We start from the raw sequence: 18812 nt of genomic DNA, 5'->3' as shown, positions 1-18812 counted from the left end.
TTAATTTCCAGGGAAGCATTTTCAACTTACGTCATGACTCATAACTTATCACTTATGTGGCCAGGGTGATTTACGATTGGGAATTATGTGAGCATCCAAAAATACACCGAACAGTTTTACTTTTAAACCTTCAGGGCCTTTCAACATGAATTTTCTTAAAATTTGGGCGAGCGGGTCACGCATGCACGTACTATATCGTGGCTGTATTGTAGTTATATTGTGGCTGTATCGTGGCTGTATTGTGGCTGTATTGTGGCTGTATTGTGGCTGTATTGTGGCTGTATTGTGGCTGTATTGTGGCTGTATTGTGGCTGTATTGTGGCTGTATAGGGGCTGTATAGGGGCTGTAATGTGGCTGTATAGGGGCTGTATTGTAGTTGTATAGTGGCTGTATCGTAGCTGTATTATGGCTGTATTGTGGCTGTATTATGGCTGTAATGTGGCCTTATTGTGGCTGTATTGTGGCTGTATTGTGGCTGTATTGTGGCTGTATCGTGACTGTATTGTGGCTGTAAATTGGCTATATTGTGGCTGTATTGTGACTGTATTGTGGCTGTATATTGGCTGTATTGTGGCCTTATTGTGGCTGTATTGTGGCTGTATTGTGGCTGTATCGTGACTGTATTGTGGCTGTAAATTGGCTGTATTGTGGCTGTATTGTGGCTGTATTGCGGCTGTACAGGGGCTGTAGAGGGGCAGTTTTGTCACTCCGTGAACAGAATTGAAGGAGGAAGTCAGCACTGTATAAGTATTTAGATTGTGTTTGTTTCTTTTTAACTTAAACTTAAATATTTCTGTTTTTGAGTGATGTTCCTCTATCCACAATTTAAAACCCAATCCGGATGCTAAAGCTGGTGAATCAGGTCTCATTCTGTTGAACAACCTGTCTGAACCTTTTATACTGGTTTAACCAAAGTTGGCTAGGCTGAAAGTATCTGGTGTATGCATGTGGTGGATTCTGTTCCTTAGCAACTTATAAAACTCGTGGTGCACTTCTTCGGTACTGTGTTCCTGCAGAGTCTATGAAACTCGTGGTCCAATTCGGGAGAATTGTGCTTACAAAAACTTGTTATCCTTATCAGCTCATTTTAAAAGTACGGGTCACATCTGACATCACTCAGTCCAATTAGGCAAAGCGACGGAACTAAAGTCTGTTCTTCTTTCTTGGCATCATGCCTTCATCACAAGACGTCTGATTGTTCGTGGAATTAAACAGGAATTAAACATTTGTGAACTACAATATCCGGATGTAGAGTAGAGCCAGAATATAGAATTATCATCGAATTACTGATAAAAACTTTATCGAATTAGATTAGAAATTAATGGTCCTAATCTTATTTAAAACACGTACTTGTTCTTGAATCTAGTTTCCAAATACTAGAATTAAAAAAATAACTTGAAAAATAAACAAGTTAAACTTAGAGCTCCTGCTTAAAACACCGATGGCATGGTAAGAGGTTAGTTCCATTTTAAGTTTTCGAAAAACAGTTCGAGAGCTTAAAGTTATTTTTCTCTAGTAATACGGTTTAAATCTTAAATTATCCCACAATCAGCTTAGATATTTAACGGTGTGACAAATATTTAGGTTAACTAACCAAATGCCAATGCATATAAAAATCATTTTATTTTTCACGGAATTCGGAAAAATGTATTTATCGATATTTTCGATAAGAGCTGCACATTCTGATTCAGTTTAGTGAGCCAGTTTAACTGTAATTTGATGTTGACGACAGTTGAGTAAAAGATAAATCTTTCGTTTCTACTCAACTTGAAATTAGAAATAATATTTGAGGAAACGTGAGTTAAATCACGGCTAAAATTATCAGCTTTTTTCTACTTTGCTTGCACAGCATTTATATATTAAGTACCGCGTAGTACTACTACTAGTAGTAGTACTAATGTAATAGTAGTAGTAATAAAGTTTCTACTCTGTTTGCACAGCATTTATGTATTAACTTTAAGTACCGCGTAGAACTAGTAGTATCATAATAAAGTATATATAGTCTCTCTCGTGTTGTACTCTCCTTTCAGGATTGTACACGTCATTTTAGACTACTAGTTCTTCTTCCTAATCCTTTGTGGTTGTTGACCTTTTGTTATTAACCTCATTTTTGTACCCCATACACCCCTTACTTTACTCGACTGTTTCGGTTAATCCTGACATTTATAGGCGGGTATCGTCTTTCATAACGTTCTAACCAATCCATTCTTAGGAAACAAATAGAGATGATAATCAGCAAGAACACGATTAAGTTGGGAGCAATCCGTCAATTTGCAAAGGCTTTGACGAAAACTCCCGCCGCTCAAGTGAGACTGTTCTCAAGCGCATTTCGATCTTCTTCTGCTCAGATTGAAGTGGATGCAAGTGTAACACGTGGCAGGTTAGATTTACATTCAGACCAGGCCATGAATTATTCAAAATTAATTTTAAAATGTGAGAGATATCATTACGATAAATTCTACATTCTAGGATGATTTCAAAATACTGATATGTACTGTGAACTGACGAATAAGCAATTAGGTTCAAATTTACAATTAATATAATCAATATTTCTCTTCAAAACCTTCTCCCGCAGCATGAGACGAATCACCATGACACCCGACGTCAGGAGCCCCATGATGCCAGAACTTCAACCAGAAGTTATCCAACCTGTTTGGGACAACTCTCTCACAACTCCTGCACTCACAACTCCTACTCATCACCATGACAACTCCTGCTCTCACGTCGTTTACAAGGGTCCAGGACATCCTCTCTGTTTTGAGACTGGTCTTCCCATGCCGGAGATACTGCATCCCACTGATGTCATCATTAAGGTATGTCGGTAATGTTGTTTATATATAGGGCGATGAAATTATGTGAAGATATTCGGGGATCATTTGAAATATTTTCTAAAAGGGGATTTAGTATCACTACAGATATTAAACTGCTAATAATTAATTATTTCCTTTTTTTATTCAGGTACTGAAAACAACAATTTGCGGGACAGATCTCCATATTCTGAAGGGGAACGTGTCATCTTGTGAACCAGGAACGAGACTTGGACACGAGGGTATTGGAGAGATCGTACAAGTTGGTGAGTCGTCAGGGTAACGGACAGAGTACCAGTATTTCCTTGTTAATTCAGTGATAAACACTTCTCAACGTTGATAAACAATTTTCAAATCATCGTTTTATTCTTCTACTACTTTTTATTCAAGGTTCAAACGTTCAAAAGCGAAGAGTTGGCGAAAGAGTCCTGGTGAACACGACTACCCAATGTGGCGTATGTGACAACTGCAGAATTCAGTTCCATGGTCACTGTGTGGATGGGGGCTGGCAGCTGGGTAATTGTAGTGTTGTCAATGTCTGTTCAAGACGGCTCCTGGGATTATGTTGAAAATTACAACCTCTTTTTCTCTGTCACTCTTTGTAATTTAGTTTAGAGTTTTGCTCTTCTTTCTGCATCATCTCAGGAGCCAACTTTTCAACTTTCACAATTATAAAAGTGTTGTAAGTACTGTTGTAAGTACTGTTGTAAGTAACGATTGTTAAATTTGGTATTTTATCCTTAAAATCCCTCACATTTCACTTATTTGCAGATACTGGTTCCTAGGGTTTCTGAAAAACTTTTTTTCCGAAAACATTTACAAAGTACCTTACGAGACATATTTGTATTTGACATAATTCCGGTGACCTAAATGATTTGGGAACGAAAATATGGGATTTTTTGCCTGCCGAAAACCATAGCATTTTGTACCCCAAATTGATTCATGGTTGACATACGTTGCATGCCACTTTTGCATGCCACTTTTCGCGCCGAAACATGTATCAAATTCATGGTATTTGGGGATTTAAAAAAAATATGTCTCGTTAGGTAGGTATCCAAATCATTGTCAGTAATATTTATGATATCTCTTTCTTATCAAATTGTTATAAATTCTTCACATATTAAACCGTAAACTCACATTGCAGGTCACAGCAAAGTGGAAAATAATTAACGGTTTTGTGTGTGTTGTCATGGTAACGTCGTGTTGGGAAGTTCTAACGTATCTGTTAACTTCATTCTACTAGACGGAGTACTTTCTGAAGGAGTAATCACTAATCATTATCTAATGAGCTCATTTTACAGGGGCGACCCGTAAATTAAGTACTTCTTTATAATAACAGGTTTCCAACAATTTCAGTCCTGGAGCTCTGGAGTGTGGTGATGAAAACAATATATTTTTCAAAAAAGAAATACAATCGGTTATCTTCCATCAACCTTTCGTTTGTCATTTAAATTCTAGCCAAAAAGTAAATTAGATTACCACCGTGTTTCTTAGGTAATACCATTGACGGGATGCAAGGAACCCATGCTCGGGTACCTCATGCAGATTTCAGTACACAGGTTTAATGGACATTTTACTTTTTCAGCTCCAAGTTATCTGCTGTCAATTAGCTCTGACGTAGGGAGCTTTCCTTGTAGTTGTATTTCACGTGTTTATTCTTTCCTGTATTTCTTGTATTTTCTGTATTTCCTGTATTTTCTGTATTTCCTGTATTTTCTGTATTTCCTGTATTTTCTGTATTTCCTGTATTTCCTGTATATTTTTGTATATTTTTGTACTTCTTGTTAACCCATTTTCCCTGTAATCCGTTTATAACCCCTACTCTCCGCAGCTCATCCCGAAGGATGTGTGGGATACTGACATAGAGGATGCTATAGTCATGTGCTCGGATATCCTCCCAACGGGATTAGAAGTAGGTTTGTTGGACGGAGCTATCAAGCCTGGAATGAGTATAGCTATCGTGGGAGTAGGTCCGGTTGGTCTGGCGTCTCTTATCACTGCAGGGTCCTATCAACCTGGGGAACTCTTCGTTATTGATACCAACAGTCATAGACTGGACACATGGTGAGCTTCAAGATATCAAAGTATTAATAATCTTAGTAATCGTGACACTTTCAATCTGACAGTGCAGTGTGCACGGTAGTTGATGTGATAATGAATACCCTTTTTGCTTATATCTAGAAATTAGACATGAGATACTACCCGGGCTACGCCCAAGGGTGTGTTCTTCCAGATCTGTCTCTATTTAATCCTCTCAACCCTGAAGTGTGGAGCTGAAGAACACAACAGATGGACTAACCACTGTTCCCCTACACACGATAGACAACAGTGCAGGAACAGCGGTGGAAGAAGTGATGACCCTGACACACGGACACGGGGTCGACCTCGTGGTGGAAGCGATAGGAGTTCCTGTCGGGTGGTACATCTGCCAGGACATCGTTAAAGCAGGTATTTCGCTGCACCTCATTCTGCAGCACCTCATTCTGCTGCACCTCATTCTGCTGCACCTCATTCTGCTGCACCTCAGTCTGTTGTACCTCATTCTGCAGTCTGCTGCACCTCATTCTGCTGCACCTCATTCTGCTGCACCTCATTCTGCTGCACCTCATTCTGCTGCACCTCATTCTGCTGCACCTCATTCTGCTGCACCTCATTCTGCTGCACCTCATTCTGCAGCCGGCAATAAGCCAGGGAAACTTGACAAGCTATCATTTCAGGAGGTCACATCGCGATGCTGGGAGTTCACGGCAAGTCAGCCACCATCAACCTAGAGAGAATGTGGCACCGCAACTTCAGGTTCAGCGCTGGACTCGTCCATGGGTATACGATACCCTCCCTCGTTCATAAGGTCAGTACACGGGTATACAATACCCTCCCTCGTTCATAAGGTCAGTACTACGGGTATACAATACCCTCCCTCGTTCATAAGGTCAGTACACGGGTATACAATACCCTCCCTCGTTCATAAGGTCAGTACTACGGGTATACAATACCCTCCCTCGTTCATAAGGTCAGTACACACGGGTATACAATACCCTCCCTCGTTCATAAGGTCAGTACACGGGTATACAATACCCTCCCTCGTTCATAAGGTCAGTACACGGGTATACAATACCCTCCCTCGTTCATAAGTTCAGTACACGGGTATACAATACCCTCCCTCGTTCATAAGGTCAGTAATACGGGTATACAATACCCTCCCTCGTTCATAAGGTCAGTACGACGGGTATACAATACCCTCCCTCGTCATAAGGTCAGTACACGGGTATACAATGACCCTCCTCTGGTTCATAAGGTCAGTACTTACGGGTATACAATAGCCTCCTCGTTCAGATAAGACGTCAAGCCTACCTAGTATCACGGGTATACAATACCCTCCCTCGTTCATAAGGTCATACTACGGGGTATACATTACACTCCCTCGTTCATAAGGTCAGTCACGGGTAGTACAATACCATCCCTCGTTCATAAGGTCAGTACTACGGGTATCAATACCCTCCCATCGGTTCATAAGGTCAGTACTACGTATACAATACCCTCCCTCGTTCATGGTCAGGGGGTATCTTATTGTAAACTACTTATGATTTATGATTCTGAATTTTTGTCACAATCTTTAGTTTTCATGTCTTATCTGTTGATGTTGAAAAAAGTGTTTAACTTCAAGTCCGAATAAAGTCTTCTATTTATTATTGTTTGATTTACAAGGCTCACACCCATTAGGAACCATGTTTCCAAGTAGATCCATGTAGATAAATAAACTCGGAAACGACGCTACAGGTATATAGAGAAGTTGCTCCTTCAAGATTTATATTCAACAGCTCATATTTCGACCCTATGTTGCATGATCAAAATTTAAATTACTCTTGGTAACCAAAAACCCCCCCTGTCTGCGGTTTCTCGATCACATGACCTTTGGCATGATACAAAACAAGATCAGTATTCATTGCTAACTTGAGGAGCAGAATTCTTTAACCTATAAAGAGATCGAATTGTTCATGGACCCTTTCAGGCGTGTAACTGCCATTGTCTGAACTATAACTGGACCTGTTTTCAGTAGGGACCGGGGACAGATCATAGTTGTTTACCAGCATTGAAAACGTCTCTTCATTGCGATCTTTGCCACATGTTTTCCAGACACGCACGTGGTCCGACCAAGGAAGGGGAAAGAAAAGAAAAAAAAAAAAAAAGGAAGATGTAAAGGAGTCCAATTTGGGATGCCGTTTCAAAACCTCTTGGCTAAAACTCCCTGGGATATAGGCCAGTACTCCTCGATCCGGTGGAGAACGTACTGACTATACTGAAACTGGCAATCCCCTGGTATCCAGTTTTTCCCTGCCGGATGACTTGTTCAGCCCACCTTTTTCCTTCAGTAGTCCGGTGCTTAGTCGCAGAGTCTCCAGAACACCATCTCGTGTAGTGCAGCTTGTTGAGGGAATTTGTTAGTCTGTGATAGGGTTAGCTCTCAGCTCCTTTCACCATCTTTCCAAAAACTTCCCTGTAGTTTATCTGGTAGATAAAGAGGGGGGAGATCCGAGCTGTTTGGACATGTTATCCATCACCAGGTTACAACCGTCAGGATATCATCTATCACCTCCTCATCACCCAGCCCTGCTGCATCGTTTAGCACTGATCGCCACAAGCCAACAGATAGTCTCAGGGTTAGGTCCAGGACTCCATGTCCTTCCTTTCTCGTCCACCATCATCTTCCCCATCATCCTCAATCTTCCACCACCATGTCAATAGTCTCTGCATCTTTGGTCGATACGTGAGCTCCAAATAACCTTCTTCGATTAACTAGCTGGCTGGGGAATAACGTCCCGGAAATGTTAATTACGGCGCCCTATCTCTCCGGAGAATTCCACACCATTTACATTCCACCCTAGGACTCCCGGCAGAGCTGAGGAATTAAAGGTGAATATCTCGTGGATATCCAGGACATTCAGCGCCGGCTCTAGGTTTTTACCTTTGTCTCCAACAGTCGGGCATGAGTGGAGTCAATCTGTCAAAAACACCACATTCATGTTCTGTTTAGCAAAAAAAGGAGTCTGATCCTCCGTTTTTACGCCCACTCCTGTCCACCTCTGTTCAGGATACCAGTACGTTCAGTTATTTCTGTTTCCGAACAACCGCCGGTTTTAGGTAGGTGATCCACCTTGGTATGTGCTAACTGCGCACCACATCCTGAGATATCAGCTTCAAGATCTCCGTGTCAACTGTGAAATATAACCGAGCACTTGATGGTTTTAATCTATCAACTGAAAAGTATCTAAGCCGGGCTGAAATACCCCTTCCGGTCAGGAAACAGTCCAGGAAACTTGTTAGACGTTTCTTAGCAGCCATTTAGAGTGAGCTGGTGCGTTAAAGAAGCTGTCGGAGGTGTGGTCCCGGGAAATGTGCCGAAATTTCTGGCAGTAAACCTTTTCTGTATCGTGTCTGAAAATAGGTGATTTTATTTACCTTGGCGGGCTTTCTTTTTCTTTTTTTTTTCCCGGTATGTTAGAAAGTGGTGCTTGTTTCTGTGTCGGGCTAATCTGTTTTAAAATTTACGGTGAAAAGTATGAAAATTAAAAATATCGTTGAGTACGCATGCAATTGCTATCTCAGTATCATTGCGCTCAAAACGCCATGAAACATGATATTTAAAGACTCGGAATTTGACTATAAGCTTACTGGATGTAATAGAAGAGTGCTAATCTGCGATTACACCGACAAGCACCTTACCGTAGGTAACAATGTTATGGGTAACAAATGGGTAACAACTGGGTAGCAAATGGTTAACTATTGTAATGGGTAACAAACTACATTAATTGTACGGTTTCTCTAATTATTACAAGCTTGCCTACGCTTATTATTAAATAATTGTGTAAACCCAGCTGTGAGTTTGGCAGGGAGGTTATACCGGCTAGGGGGTGGGGGGGGGGGGGGGGGGGGGGGTGATGCGGTGCCAGCTCTTTAATCAGCGATCGGTAATTACTATCCTCGTATTTATTTTAGACAATTGGCGACAAATCGTGATGACATTCAACCATCCATAGTTTTATTTTGGCCCTTTCATGGTATGGATATCCCCATGGGTTACTTAGAGTGAATAGGGAGAATCCTGGTAAGTTTTACGTTGTCAATCGTCAGTGTTGTATAATTTGTAATACTGAAATTTCAGACCAACAACCATACTCTCAGTATTTCTTGTTGTTAAAATATGATCAGTATTAATATTGCTTCCATGGGGTTCGTCATTTTACTCTTTTATTTTTACTCTTATTTTATATTTTAATGCATAAAGAATTTAATTATACTTAAAGTGAATTAGCATACAAAATTTTTCTCTGACAGTGGTAATAACGAGTTTATAAATGAAATGAGAGAGAGACTAGCGAACTTTAATTTTAACGAAATAATGGATCGTTCACATATTGCGTAAGCCGAATATTGGTCATTTTGGACAATTCTCTGAGCGAATACTGTGTTTAATTTTTCAGCAGAAAGCCCGTCCTCCGGACACTTAACATTTATTTTCACCTCATTCTGCCCTTTTCTTTATTTTTAGTCAACTCTCTTCTTACTCTTCTTACTCTTTACTCCTCTCTCTCAGTGAAATATCGATAATTGGTCAATGAAACACTTTATTTTGTTCAACACTTCTCAAAATTGCTTCTAACTCTGAGTTTAACATTACTGGAATGCTCTATATTTTATAGTAATATTTAATTATGTTGGATTAAGTATGTGAATAATAAAATGCAACAGCTGCAATTTCAGATTCAAATTAGGGTCAGAAGGTGCTCCTCAGGAGAAATTAAAGCTCTCTATCTCGGAATACAATGAGTATCTCAAGGTATTTTTTGTTTTGTCCCGTTAAAAATGAAGTTATTTTAGCTGATCCCTGTTTTCAAAATTTGAAGCAGCTTAGGAAGTAAAAACGAGTGGTTGTAATGCCGTCAAGACTAACAGCTTATAAAAAGTATTTGCAGGCGTTTGAGGAACTGGACAAGGACAAAACTGGTGTTCTGAGGCCAGCAGAGCTGTTTGAAGCTTGCCAGAACCTAGGAGTAGAGCTGTCCATACAGGACGCTATAAACATTGTCAATGAGGTACTCAGCCTACTAATAGTTATACCTAGGAGTAGAGCTGTCCATACAGGACGCTATAAACATTGTCAATGAGGTACTCAGCCTACTAATAGTTATACCTAGGAGTAGAGCTGTCCATACAGGACGCTATAAACATTGTCAATGAGGTACTCAGCCTACTAATAGTTATACCTAGGAGTAGAGCTGTCCATACAGGACGCTATAAACATTGTCAATGAGGTACACAGCCTGCTAATAGTTATATGAAGGGAAAGGGGGCGCTGTGGGCACATGATGTTACGTTAAATTGTTATGTAAGCAAAATTTTTCCATCCACCAATTTATAAAAGTAAAGGATGGTTGCGAATCAAAGGCAGTGTCGTGGGGGATGGTTGTGTCGTAGGTTGATTTGCACAACCAATTCTCATTGTCTCTCTGTTGCAGGTAGATACGAACAGGAATGGGGTAATAGACTTGGAGGAGTTTCTGATAATCATGGCGGGCGGGGCTACAGAGAGAATTGTAGACAACAGACTTCAGAGACTGGTGGAACTTCACATTAAGGAGGAAAGGACTGAGAGAATCCCCACTCAGCGCAGTGGTGGTGGGGTGTAGTGGTGTTATATGTGCCACCTTATCAGCGCAGTGGTGGTGGGGTGTAGTGGTGTTATATGTGCCACCTTATCAGCGCAGTGGTGGTGGGGTGTAGTGGTGTTATATGTGCCACCCTATCCCCACTCAGCGCAGTGGTGGTGGGGTGTAGTGGTGTTATATGTGCCACCTTATCAGCGCAGTGGTGGTGGGGTATAGTGGTGTTATATGTGCCACCTTATCGGACCTTACTTGACCGGACATTGAGTAAAAGGCGGTGATACACTAGGGCCTCTAGCGTCCAATTAATTTCCGTTCAAATAAAGTCCGATAGGGTACTGATTTATAGTGTATAGCGGAAGGGATAGTTGACTTAGTAAACCAGATTTGTTTGAAAGCGTCAACATTCAAATTACATCTTTTAGGGTGGAAGTACATTTTCTTTTATTTTTTCCTTTTCACCCTTTTGAAAAAAGGCAATAGTGAAAGGTTACGAATGGAGGTTTTTGCAGAAAAACGTGGATTTTGGAGATTGCAGTAGGTGGGTCAAATATATGTCGTGTTCCTTGCTTGCTTGCTTCCGTTCGTTACCAAGCAACGAAAAAGTTGCGCGCGCGCGAGGATTGTTTGCGGAGATGTGATGTATAGATAGCCTGTGATCTATGAATGCGCGGCGCGACTGTGTTTTATTGTATACGATGCATGTAATGTATAATATTACTATTAGGTAATACGCCCAATTTGTAGGTGGCACGCGTAGTGTATTGATGTGTACACGAGTATAGTTTACCTTTGCTGATAATTTCTTGAATTACAGATACAAGTTAAGTTCTACGGCAATTGAACTGAATTTTTCCCTATTTGATGCATAATTTATCTATATTATTATCATGAAGATTGAAGTGAGCTGATTGGAGCTTATACTTAAATTTATAGTAAATGTGAAATGGAAATCTAGCGTCCGCCAAAACGAAATAACGGGCGCAATTCTTGTTGACTTTGGGCGTATTGATAGGAGACTGTTGGATTACAAAAGCTTATCTAATTTTAACTTATCTATAGCAGGTATTAATTCATCCATTCTAGGAGTCACGGTTTATTAATGATGGGAGGCTCTAAAATAATAAATCTATATTTTGTAAAACTACAAATGTCATTTCATAATATCTCATCCTCATAATTTATTTATATGGTTATTAAACACTATTAGTATTTCCAACTTTGTAATAAATATGCAATGCATAATTATTTATAATGATATATATGGTATAATTTTACAGTATTATTTACAATCTTACTATAAATTTGTATTTGTAGACTGCTCAATAAGTTGACATTGTGTAAAATATGTAAATATTTTAGTTTCTAGGATTATAGGTACCAAACATACGTATATTATAGGTGTTAGAATTAAGAATTTGTTAGAAATGGTTTTATTTTCCAGCTTGTTGTTATATTTCGTGACACAGTCATAATAAAATGGTCGTGATTTCGGATTTAATATGACATAATGTCATATTAAATCCGAAATCACAACCATTTTATAATCGAAAATTGCGAAATGTATAAAAAATTCCATTGTATTTGTAATTTCCTATCATTATTGTAGTATTGATCTTATTCTCATATTTATAAGTTTCTCCGAAAATAACGTGTTATCAATGGTTCACAAATATAATTACCGGAAAGAGTTCTGGGTTGGAGATGATATATTGCATGTCACGTGTCATATAACACACGTACATTACATGTCACGTGTCTTATAACACACGTACATTACATGTCACGTGTCTTATAACACACGTACATTACATGCCACGTGTCTTATAACACACGTACATTACATGCCACGTGTCATATATAACACACGTACATTACATGTCACGTGTCTTATAACACACGTACATCACATGTCACGTGTCTTATAACACACGTACATTACATGCCACGTGTCATATAACACACGTACATTACATGTCACGTGTCTTATAACACACGTACATTACATGCCACGTGTCTTATAACACACGTACATTACATGTCACGTGTCTTATAACACACGTTCATTACATGTCACGTGTCTTATAACACACGTACATTACATGTCACGTGTCTTATAACACACGTACATTACATGTCACGTGTCATATATAACACACGTACATTACATGTCACGTGTCATATAACACACGTACATTACATGTCACGTGTCTTATAACACACGTACATTACATGTCACGTGTCATATAACACACGTACATTACATGTCACGTGTCATATAACACACTTACATCACATGTCACGTGTCATATAACACACGTACATTACATGTCACGTGTCATATAACACACGTACATTACATGTCACGTGTCTTATAACACACGTACATTACATGACACGTGTCATATAACACACGTACATTACATGTCACGTGTCATATAACACACGTACATTACATGTCACGTGTCATATAACACACGTACATTACATGACACGTGTCTTATAACACACGTACATCACATGTCACGTGACATATAACACACGTACATCACATGTCACGTGTCATATAACACACGTACATCACATGTCACGTGTCTTATAACACACGTACATTACATGTCACGTGTCATATAACACACGTACATCACATGTCACGTGTCTTATAACACACGTACATTACATGTCACGTGTCTTATAACACACGTACATTACATGTCACGTGTCTTATAACACACGTACATTACATGTCACGTGTCATATAACACACGTACATTACATGTCACGTGTCTTATAACACACGTACATTACATGTCACGTGTCATATAACACACTTACCTTACATGTCACGTGTCATATAACACACGTACATCACATGTCACGTGTCATATAACACACGTACATTACATGTCAAGTGTCTTATAACACACGTACATTACATGTCACGTGTCTTATAACACACGTACATTACATGTCACGTGTCTTATAACACACGTACATTACATGTCACGTGTCTTATAACACACGTACATCACATGTCACGTGACATATAACACACGTACATCACATGTCACGTGTCATATACCACACGTACATTACATGTCACGTGTCTTATAACACACGTACATTACATGTCACGTGTCTTATAACACACGTACATTACATGTCACGTGTCTTATAACACACGTACATTACATGTCACGTGTCATATAACACACGTACATCACATGTCACGTGACATATAACACACGTACATCACATGTCACGTGACATATAACACACGTACATTACATGTCACGTGTCATATAACACACGTACATTACATGTCACGTGTCTTATAACACACGTACATTACATGTCACGTGTCATATAACACACGTACATTACATGACACGTGTCTTATAACACACGTACATCACATGTCACGTGACATATAACACACGTACATTACATGTCACGTGTCATATAACACAAGTACATTACATGTCACGTGTCTTATAACACACGTACATTACATGTCACGTGTCATATAACACACGTACATTACATGTCACGTGTCTTATAACACACGTACATTACATGTCACGTGACATATAACACACGTACATTACATGACACGTGTCATATAACACACGTACATTACATGTCACGTGTCATATAACACACGTACATTACATGTCACGTGTCTTATAACACACGTACATTACATGTCACGTGTCATATAACACACGTACATTACATGTCACGTGTCTTATAACACACGTACATTACATGTCACGTGTCATATAACACGTACATTACATGTCACGTGTCATATAACACACGTACATTACATGTCACGTGTCTTATAACACACGTACATTACATGTCACGTGTCTTATAACACACGTACATTACATGTCACGTGTCTTATAACACACGTACATCACATGTCACGTGACATATAACACACGTACATTACATGACACGTGTCTTATAACACACGTACATTACATGCCACGTGTCTTATAACACACGTACATTACATGTCACGTGTCATATAACACACGTACATTACATGTCACGTGTCTTATAACACACGTACATTACATGTCACGTGTCATATAACACGTACATTACATGTCACGTGTCATATAACACACGTACATTACATGTCACGTGTCTTATAACACACGTACATTACATGTCACGTGTCTTATAACACACGTACATTACATGTCACGTGTCTTATAACACACGTACATCACATGTCACGTGACATATAACACACGTACATTACATGTCACGTGTCATATAACACACGTACATTACATGTCACGTGTCATATAACACACGTACATTACATGTCACGTGTCTTATAACACACGTACATTACATGTCACGTGTCTTATAACACACGTACATTACATGTCACGTGTCTTATAACACACGTACATTACATGTCACGTGTCATATAACACACGTACATTACATGTCACGTGTCATATATAACACACGTACATTACATGTCACGTGTCATATATAACACACGTACATTACATGTCACGTGTCTTATAACACACGTACATTACATGCCACGTGTCATATAACACACGTACATTACATGTCACGTGTCTTATAACACACGTACATTACATGCCACGTGTCTTATAACACACGTACATTACATGCCAAGTGTCTTATAACACACGTACATTACATGTCACGTGTCATATAATACACGTACATTACATGCCAAGTGTCTTATAACACACGTACATTACATGTCACGTGTCATATAACACACGTACATTACATGTCACGTGTCTTATAACACACACGTACATTACATGTCAAGTGTCTTATAACACACGTACATTACATGTCACGTGTCTTATAACACACGTACATTACATGTCACGTGTCTTATAACACACGTACATTACATGCCACGTGTCTTATAACACACGTACATTACATGCCAAGTGTCTTATAACACACGTACATTACATGTCACGTGTCATATAATACACGTACATTACATGCCAAGTGTCTTATAACACACGTACATTACATGACACGTGTCTTATAACACACACGTACATTACATGTCACGTGTCATATATAACACACGTACATTACATGTCACGTGTCTTATAACACACGTACATTACATGCCACGTGTCTTATAACACACGTACATTACATGCCACGTGTCATATAATACACGTACATTACATGCCAAGTGTCTTATAACACACGTACATTACATGTCACGTGTCATATAATACACGTACATTACATGTCACGTGTCATATAATACACGTACATTACATGTCACGTGTCATATAACACACACGTACATTACATGTCACGTGTCATATATAACACACGTACATTACATGTCACGTGTCTTATAACACACGTACATTACATGCCACGTGTCTTATAACACACGTACATTACATGCCACGTGTCATATAATACACGTACATTACATGCCAAGTGTCTTATAACACACGTACATTACATGTCACGTGTCATATAATACACGTACATTACATGTCACGTGTCATATAACACACGTACATTACATGTCACGTGTCTTATAACACACACGTACATTACATGTCACGTGTCATATATAACACACGTACATTACATGTCACGTGTCTTATAACACACGTACATTACATGCCACGTGTCTTATAACACACGTACATTACATGCCACGTGTCATATAATACACGTACATTACATGCCAAGTGTCTTATAACACACGTACATTACATGTCACGTGTCATATAATACACGTACATTACATGTCACGTGTCATATAATACACGTACATTACATGTCACGTGTCATATATAACACACGTACATTACATGTCACGTGTCTTATAACACACGTACATTACATGACACGTGTCATATAACACACGTACATTACATGTCACGTGTCATATAACACACGTACATTACATGTCACGTGTCATATAACACACGTACATTACATGTCACGTGTCTTATAACACACGTACATTACATGCCAAGTGTCTTATAACACACGTACATTACATGTCACGTGTCATATATAACACACGTACATTACATGCCACGTGTCTTATAACACACGTACATTACATGCCAAGTGTCTTATAACACACGTACATTACATGTCACGTGTCATATAATACACGTACATTACATGCCAAGTGTCTTATAACACACGTACATTACATGTCACGTGTCTTATAACAAACGTACATTACATGTCACGTGTCTTATAACACACGTACATTACATGTCACGTGTCTTATAACACACGTACATTACATGCCACGTGTCATATAACACACGTACATTACATGTCACGTGTCTTATAACAAACGTACATTACATGTCACGTGTCTTATAACACACGTACATTACATGTCACGTGTCTTATAACAAACGTACATTACATGTCACGTGTCTTATAACAAACGTACATTACATGTCACGTGTCATATAACACACGTACATTACATGTCACGTGTCTTATAACAAACGTACATTACATGTCACGTGTCTTATAACACACGTACATTACATGTCACGTGTCTTATAACACACGTACATTACATGTCACGTGTCATATAACACACGTACATTACATGTCACGTGTCATATAACACACGTACATTACATGTCACGTGTCATATAACACACGTACATTACATGTCACGTGTCATATAACACACGTACATTACATGTCACGTGTCATATAACACACGTACATTACATGTCACGTGTCATATAATACACGTACATTACATGTCACGTGTCATATAACACACGTACATTACATGTCACGTGTCATATAACACACGTACATTACATGTCACGTGTCATATAACACACGTACATCACATGTCACGTGTCATATAACACACGTACATTACATGTCACGTGTCATATAACACACGTACATTACATGCCAAGTGTCTTATAACACACGTACATTACATGTCACGTGTCATATAACACACGTACATCACATGTCACGTGTCATATAATACACGTACATTACATGCCAAGTGTCTTATAACACACGTACATTACATGTCACGTGTCATATAACACACGTACATTACATGTCACGTGTCTTATAACACACGTACATTACATGTCACGTGTCATATAACACACGTACATTACATGTCACGTGTCTTATAACACACGTACATTACATGTCACGTGTCTTATAACACACGTACATTACATGTCACGTGTCATATAACACACGTACATTACATGTCACGTGTCATATAACACACGTACATTACATGTCACGTGTCATATAACACACGTACATTACATGTCACGTGTCATATAACACACGTACATTACATGTCACGTGTCATATAACACACGTACATTACATGTCACGTGTCTTATAACACACGTACATTACATGTCACGTGTCTTATAACACACGTACATTACATGTCACGTGTCTTATAACACACGTACATTACATGTCACGTGTCATATATAACACACGTACATCACATGTCACGTGTCTTATAACACACGTACATTACATGCCACGTGACATATAATACACGTACATTACATGTCACGTGTCATATAACACACGTACATTACATGTCACGTGTCATATATAACACACGTACATTACATGTCACGTGTCTTATAACACACGTACATTACATGCCACGTGTCTTATAACACACGTACATTACATGTCACGTGTCTTATAACACACGTACATTACATGTCACGTGTCTTATAACACACGTACATTACATGTCACGTGACATATAATACACGTACATTACATGTCACGTGTCATATAACACACGTACATTACATGTCACGTGTCATATAACACACGTACATTACATGTCACGTGTCTTATAACACACGTACATTACATGTCACGTGTCTTTTAACACACGTACATTACATGTCACGTGTCATATAACACACGTACATTACATGCCACGTGACATATAACACACGTACATTACATGTCACGTGTCATATAACACACTTACATTACATGTCACGTGTCATATAACACACGTACATTACATGTCACGTGTCTTATAACACACGTACATCACATGTCACGTGTCTTATAACACACGTACATTACATGTCACGTGTCATATAACACACGTACATCACATGTCACGTGTCTTATAACACACTTACATCTTTATATCAAGGAGTGATTCAATCGCATGCAACTCCTTATCTATTTCAGAATCAAACGCCGGACTAACGTGAGCATTGCAATGGATGTAAGTTGGCCGACTATCATGACCAAGTGAAACTTTAAGCTCGGAAACTTTCT

The 18812-nt window shown here is 39.0% G+C and overlaps 1 protein-coding gene across 1 annotated transcript; it reads left to right on the top strand.

The window, feature by feature from the left end:
• Positions 1 to 2226: 2226 nt before the first annotated feature.
• On the top strand, positions 2227 to 10914 carry LOC134823724 (NADP-dependent isopropanol dehydrogenase-like). Its single transcript, XM_063835257.1, has 13 exons — positions 2227 to 2381; positions 2577 to 2814; positions 2960 to 3074; positions 3199 to 3324; positions 4303 to 4367; positions 4640 to 4872; positions 5075 to 5256; positions 5526 to 5656; positions 7841 to 7947; positions 9568 to 9643; positions 9780 to 9899; positions 10323 to 10511; positions 10606 to 10914. The coding sequence occupies exons 1-12, from the start codon at positions 2227 to 2229 to the stop codon at positions 10491 to 10493; spliced, it is 1719 nt and encodes a 572-aa protein (XP_063691327.1). The 3' UTR covers positions 10494 to 10511; positions 10606 to 10914.
• Positions 10915 to 18812: the final 7898 nt, after the last annotated feature.

Source organism: Bolinopsis microptera, chromosome 11 (assembly GCF_026151205.1).
Source record: "Bolinopsis microptera isolate Bmic1 chromosome 11, MBARI_Bmic_1.0, whole genome shotgun sequence".
In the NCBI taxonomy this organism is placed as follows: Eukaryota; Metazoa; Ctenophora; class Tentaculata; order Lobata; family Bolinopsidae; genus Bolinopsis; species Bolinopsis microptera.
Note: the sequence above shows the minus strand (reverse complement) of the source record. Positions and strands in the feature narration are given on the sequence as shown.